Source organism: Myotis davidii, unplaced genomic scaffold, assembly GCF_000327345.1.
Source record: "Myotis davidii unplaced genomic scaffold, ASM32734v1 scaffold151, whole genome shotgun sequence".
In the NCBI taxonomy this organism is placed as follows: domain Eukaryota; kingdom Metazoa; phylum Chordata; class Mammalia; order Chiroptera; family Vespertilionidae; genus Myotis; species Myotis davidii.
Window position 1 is genome coordinate 2,469,752 of NW_006285248.1, and position 7,334 is coordinate 2,477,085.

Below are 7,334 nucleotides of genomic sequence, written 5' to 3' on the forward strand. Positions count from 1 at the left end.
ACTTTACATGGTAAAGAATTTAAATTAAAAAAAAATTAATGGGCTTTAAGAAAGTCTGATCAGGCAAGACAGAGCAGCCCCTGCTCTAGAAGGCCATGTCAGGGGGCATGGGGACAGTAGATGCCGGGTGCCAGAACAGCCACATGAAGAGTGTGCTCCCAGCCGTAACCGGTTTGGCTCAGTGGATAGAGTGTCAGCCTGCGGACTCAAGGGTCCCAGGTTCGGTTCTGATCAAGGGCATGTACCTGGGTTGCAGGCACATCCCCAGTGGGGGGTGTGCAGGAGGCAGCTGATTGATGTTTCTCTCTCATCGATGTTTCTAACGCTCTATCCCTCTTCCTTCCTCTCTGTAAAAAAATCAATAAAATATATATTTATTTAAAAAAAGAGTGTGCACCCAGGACATTAGGCACCCATGTGGGTCCCCCAGGGGAGGACAGTCTGAGAACTTAATGCCTTGTTCACAAGAGGCAGGACCCAGCCAATCACAGGTGGAAATTTGAACAGTACAAGAGAAACTCCAGTCCCCTTTGCAGCTTGCTTCCCACTGTAAAGCTGGAGACAAGAAATGTTCACAGTGCTTTAAGGCAGGCAGCTTCTCAGAACAGTCTACATGCCTTTGTCACTTGAATGTAAATTAAGAAATACCTTCGCTCCAACGCTAAGCACACACACGCTAACACCCGCACTGCCACACCAACAGGCACACCCACTGGCACTACCCTGGGGACCCACTGTTGGGTGAGAGGTAAAAAGATTCTTACACATCTCTGGAAGACTGTCCGTTGATTGGCCTTCACCAGGTTCTTGGATGCTGGCTTTTTCATTCTCACATCTAGCGTGGAGACACAGACAGCCAGGGGTAAGTGCTTGCAGTAAACAGAAGCTCCAAGTGTCTGAACAAATGAAGTTTACTGATTTTCCCAAACCTTTTTTAATTAATAGTTTCAAATCCTTCCCTATACTCTACCACACCCCCACCTCTGCCACCACCACCACCTTCTCATGTTTGCTCTTTTCAGAACTGCGCTGGCACGTCTCTGGGGTTTCTCCCTCCTTCATTTCTGCATCCTACCGTCCTTATTGTCAGGAGAGACACAATGAAGTCACATGTGGTGACAGGGAAGGAGGCAGAAACGCAAAAGACCTTAACCAGCCTCAGACTCAGAATGGGATGAAAATATCAGATGAAGATCATAATTAAAATAAAGGCAGGCTGGCCAGCGTGGCTCAGTGGTTGAGCATTGACCTATGAACCAGGAGGTCATGGTTTGATTCCTGGTCAGGACACATGCCCAGGTTGCAGGCTTGATCCCCAATGTGGGATGTGCAGGAGGCAGCTGATCAATGATTCTCTCTCATCATTGATGTTTCTTTCTCTCTTTCCTTCTTCTTTCCTCTGAAATCAATAAAAATATATTTTTTAAAAAAATAAAGAATAAAAAAGAATTGGTGAATCTTGGCAAAATGTATATGAAAGTACATTTTAAAATAATAAAATAAAGGCAGGACATGAATACAAAGTGATGGTTTAGGGTAGGACTTACATGGTTTTTGATAATTTGGAGTCACTGAAGAAAGATCACGAAACAGAATCTGGTGTGCCTGTGAAGAAGAGAGATAAAAATAAATTAGCAATCACTTTCCCAACCATAGAAATGTAACAAAAGTCCTTTTCCAGCATTGTCCTCCCCATTCAAAAGGCCCTTTGGTACTGTTGCCAAAAGCCATTATAATAACAGACACTAACAGTAAAAGGGAAAGACAAAATTGGGGAAATTATTTATAAAATAGGATCGGCAGAAGAGTTCTATCCCAATATGCAAATAGCTTATACAAATCAATAAGAAAAACTAAACATCCTAATAGGAAAATGGGCAGAGGAAATGAATACCATCAATGCTTACTATTCATGGATTTCATATTTGTGAGTTTGCCTACTCATTAAAATTTATTTGTAACCCCAAGTTAATACTCCCGGCACTTTTGAGGTCTTTCAAGGACATGCACAAAGAGGCAAACAATTTGAGTTACTTGACATGCACCTTCTCAGTCAAGGTCAGACAACAGGACACCTTTTCCCCTCTTGTTGCAGCTCTCATGCTGTAAACAAGTGTTCTTGTTGGGATCTATTTAGTGCCTTATTTTCTAAACTTTTATGCTTTTTGTTCTTAATTTATTTGTTTAAACTGCCCCCCACTCAGTGCTGTCTAGTGTTCTCAGCACAAGAAGGCTGTGATGTGCCTTACAGAGAAAATACGTGTTATATAATTTTCACTTAGGCATGAATTATAGTGCTGTTGGCTGTAAGTTCAATGAAACAACAATATATATTCAATAAGGTGTCTTTGAACAGAAACACATATAAAACAAATTTACGTATTGTTCAGTTAATGAAAATGTTGTGAGCAGAGGCTCATGGGAAACTGACCCTGCATTTCCCCTAGGACAAGGGTGGGCAAACTTTTTGACTCGAGGGCCACAATGGGTTCTTAAACTGGACTTGCCCACAGCTGCCCTAGGAGCAATGGTGTGCCATCGTTTAAGCTTTCTACAAGTAAATGATCATTGAGGAATGTTGGACTTACCACTCTGTGCTTGACATCATGTGGCTTTTTAAAGGAACTGGTGATATGAGGGAATAGTCCTGCATGCAAACAAAGAGGAGAAACCAGGCTTAAACCCAGTGTTAGAACATAAAATTTCCTACCTTCCAACAAATAGTACTCACATAACTTATTTCCTTTTAGAATCTGACCAACAGAAAAGTAAGAGTCAGGGAAGACAAAACTGTGACTAAGAGTTAATTAATAGTAAACATTCTGGGGTTTTGGGGGGGAGGGGTGAAACACGTTTTTGAATAAAAGAACACATTTATTTTTTTTAATTTTTAAATTTATTTATTGTATTTGTGTGCAAGAGAGGGAGAGAGATTTTTTGTTCCAGTCATTCATGCATTCACTGGTTGATTCTTGTATATATGCCCTGACCTGGTTCGAACCCACAACCTTGGTGTTATCGGGATGATGCTCCAACCGAGTTACTCAGCCAGGGCAGTATGGTACACATTTTAATTTTATTTTAAAATGAAAGTGGTGCTGATAACAGCTAAGGACACATTGAAATTATGAGATTATAATTAAAAATGTCATCAGAATAATTCCATTCCAAATGCCCTTTGGCTTTCTCTATGAGGTTTTCCTGACGGGACCCTATGGTTAGGTCTCGGTCTTAAGTGGTCTGTGCCTCTGGACTGAGAACCAGTGTTTGTCTTCCCTCCCCTCTTAGGTGGAACCGGATAGTTAGAATGGGCTGGAGGTGGGTATTCCCCTTCCCCGGTCAGTTATGCTGTGATGGTACCCTGGCAGGTTAAGTTCTGGTTGCCTAGTTTCTCCTGAGGGCAGACCTCATTAAGAACAGTGTCTGAAATGTTTCAAAATGGCTCCTTTCCCCTCCCTCTGCTGGAAACACAAGGGTGATTTTTCTCTGATGTTTATTCTAGGATCCCAGTCGAGTTCCTGGAAGTTAATCTTACAATACTGTAGGGACTCCCCCCTGCCTGGGTCCCCCTGGAGTTTTTAACTCCCAGGCTTGTCCATGTTGAGCCTCCAGCAGTTTGTCAATTACAGTTCCGATACTCCCGCCCTGGCTGGTAGCGGGTGAGTCTCCTGTGGCTCCTGTCTCTCCGATTTTGGGCACAGTGGTTGCCCTGGGTCCACCGCTCTCTCAATGATCTGAGAAGAGTTGCTGATTTTTCAGTCTGTTCAGCTTTGTACCTGTTATCAAGATGGAGTGATGATTTCCAAGCTCCTTACATGCAGGACCACAGGTTGGGGTAAAGATTTCTCTGCCTGGAACATTCTTCTATGATACGCAGCTTAAACTCTTAGAATCGGAGGGAACCAAGACCATGCTGAAATTCTGGGGCTATAAAATTTTCTCAAGGTCTAAAGCAGCTCTGGTGTATATTTTATCCCTGGCAGATTGAGTTCCTAGTTGATATATATAACTTATATACCATAAAACCCACCCATTTTAAGTGGATGTGTCAATGATTTTGAGTAAATATGTCAAGTTATGCAACTGTCACTATAATACCATAAATTAGTAGTAGAACATATTCATTATCCCAATAAGATCCCTCATGCCCCCTTACGGCTAATCTCCTTTACTCTCTCCAGTCCCAGGGAAACCACTCACCCACTTTCTTTCTGTATAGGTTTGCCTTTATGGGACACTTTATATCAACGGAATCATACATCATGTGGTCTTTCATGCCTGGCTTCTTTTACTCATCATGTATTTGAGGCCCATCCACATTGTAGCTTTTTAGTATTTTATTCCTTTTTATTGATGAGTGGTATTCCATTGTCTGAATAGACCGTATTTTGTTATCCACTTACCAGTTGATGGACATAAGGGTTATTTCCAATGTGGACTCTTATGGATCATGATGTAGTGAACATTCATGTGGGAAGTCTTTGTGTAGACATATGTTTTCATTTTTATTGGATAAAAGGAAGTAAATACCTACGTGTGGAAATGTTGGATCCTATGGTAAATTTGTTTCACTTTTAAAGAAAATGTCAACGTGTTTCCCAAAATGGCTGTACTATTTTACACCCCACAGCCAATGAATGAAGCTTCCAGTTTCTCCACGGCCCCACCAACACTTGTTACTGTCTTTGTGATCAGAATCATTCTTATGGATGTGAAGAGGTATCGCATTGCGATTTTAATTTGCATTTCCCTAATGACGAATCATGTTGAGTTCTCTTAAAATCTTAATTTGATTAAAACAAATAAAAACTGATCAGAAAGGGGGGAGGGAGTTTGTTGGCATAACATGATGGGGCCTGGTCATTAGGGTTGAGTCAAGGAAACGGAATAGCACTTGTCAAACACTCATTGTGATTTGTGTTATTTTACAGTGATGCTTTTTAAAACAAGATATCTTAAAACTAAAGTCAAATAAAGAGCCCAACAATTATTTATCTAAATTCAAGAAAGACCCACCTATAGTGAAAGCTGGCGGACAAGAAGTTTATATTGCACAATTAACTCTGATTATTCCATTGGTCATGAATCCTTAGCCTTTCAAAGCTCTGTTAACCTTTATAAATCTTATCATCCTGCCAGAGGCTTTAACTAGCTCTTTGTCACCTTTTGTTCAAAAATTATATAAGATAATCATTAGTTAGTAAATGAAATTACACTATAATATTAGAGTTTTACAGAGAGTAATGTTGAGGTATTTGGTAGATTATGGAGGAGAGAGGCATTAGATTTTTTTGCTAAGCCTTTGCATGTGGGATTTACACATTTATGTCCATTGGTCATTTTTCTAACTGAGCTAGAAATGTCTCTCATGTTCATAGTCTGCTTATGAAGAGGAAGGAACACCAGCAAGCTCACATATGTTGAAGTATGGTTAGCTAATGATTTTTTTTTTTCCTTGTGAGTGCTCAGTTGACAAAATAGAGTCCACAGTGCAACTTGACCTTGGCAGTTCCAGCTAACCTTTTCCAAAAGGACATCTAATGTTATCCTAGTTTGCTGGTGTGTATCCACCTCCCTGCTTCCACTTCCTTGTCTTAAAACTGTAACCAAACTGGGCGATTTTGTGGATAAAAACAACAGTGTTAGTAACTGCCAACATAGTCCACCTTTATGTAGTAGGCCCTTCAATGTGCCCACCCTGATGGGATGCTACAGGTATTTGGTTTTTTAAAGTAAGTTATCAGGAAAGCAAGTGTGGTTTGGTGACCATGGGCTCTTCCAGAATCAGAGAAGCTGAAGTCTGGAAGTATTCTTCTAGATTTTCTAACTGGTTAGTCCACCTCCGGGGTGTCTGTCACAGCACAACTCGCAGCTGTATTTGAGATTCCGTGTCCGTTTCACAGATTGGGGATAATATGGTCTCCCGCCTACCCATATCTGAGTTCCTTGAAATTTTGAGTTTCGTGAAATGGAGCCTCATGAACACAGAACATAATGCTGAAAAGCGAAGATAAACTATGCTTATCTTTCTGAGTATGTGGCCTTACACTGTACGTACACAAAAGAGGAGACTTTAGATCAAAGATTAACAACACTTAACCTAGAGTCCATGGTCACCCGGAGGGACCCGGGTGTCCTTATAGATATTTTTCCGAAGGTAAAGGCCCAGAGCTTTCATCGGATTTTTTAAACTGCCTTAAAACCAGGAGGTGCTAACCACTGGGATAGATGATACAGAAAATCTTCTCCAATAGATTTTAAAGATAAAGGCATTTAATGATCTGTATATTAGGTTTTAAAAAAAGTTTTCTGTCAATATGGAGTGGCATTTCTTAAGTGTGATAATAGTATTATTGTTCTGTAAGAGAACATTTTTACTCTTAGAAGGCACATGCTGAAGTATTGAAGGGCATACTGTTTTGATGTCTGTAATTTACCCCCAATAGTTCAGCAAAGAAGTCTATACAAGCATCAATAGAGAGAGGCTGACATAAAACTACATATAAACAAATGTGGCAAAATGCTCACAACTGGTAAATCTAGGTGAGAGTAGGTGAATACTGTTTGTACTACTCCTTCAACTTCTCTATGGGTTAAAAAAATTTTAAGTTGTGAGTAAAAGAGTAAGACACTCATTCATCGGCCTTAATTTCACAATTGCAGGTAAAGAAGGAGTGTTATTATATTTTATAGATGGCTAAAGCAAGGCAGGAAAAGATTAGGAAAATTGGCCAGCAACATCCCAACTACATGTGAGCCACAACCAAGGACAGACCTAAAACAATGCTTTGCCTTCTTCTCCTCTTCTCCTCACCTAACCCCAGCCGGCCCTGTAGGCAGACACGGGGCTTGTTCACACAAGCCCACCAAAGTCACTGTACTGCCCACTACAGCGCTCCCTTTAAGTTCCCAGGCAAGGGGACATATGTAACACTTTCTACAATAAGGATTCTTTTTTAAAAAAAGATGCTCGCCTTTGATTATAAAAGACATGGCAAAACTACATTTTTTTAAAAAAAAAAAAAAGAAGAAAAAAAGTTCACATGCAAAGCACACGCAGCCACCTCCTAGGGGGAGTGATGCTTGAACAGTAAAGCGCACACGGTGACAGATGGCATCTGGTGACCTTCTTCACAACAGGCTCGGCTGCCAGTGTCCCCTTGTGTCCAATCTCTGCAGGGAATTTGGAAACTGTTGCCTTAGACTTGAATATTTTCTGGCAAACACATTTAACCATTTATTAGATGGTTTCCTAATTCAAAATAGAGATTGCAAAGCAAAGTTCCCGACTCCTGAGAGGGAGGTTGGTATTCCTGGGTCGGTGTGTGTGTGTG

At 40.8% G+C, this 7,334-nt stretch overlaps 1 protein-coding gene across 1 annotated transcript in view; it reads right to left on the reverse strand.

Annotated features, from left to right (window-relative positions):
- Positions 1-7,334, reverse strand: part of LOC102761648 (chromosome unknown open reading frame, human C4orf51) — an 18,512-nt gene that overhangs the window by 3,176 nt on the left and 8,002 nt on the right. The window contains exons 3-5 of the mRNA XM_015558894.1: positions 2,589-2,647; positions 1,548-1,605; positions 765-835 (exon numbers count right to left, since the gene is read on the reverse strand). Of these exons, the coding sequence (XP_015414380.1) occupies positions 765-835; positions 1,548-1,605; positions 2,589-2,647 (188 nt within the window). The remainder of the gene's footprint in view (positions 1-764; positions 836-1,547; positions 1,606-2,588; positions 2,648-7,334) is intronic.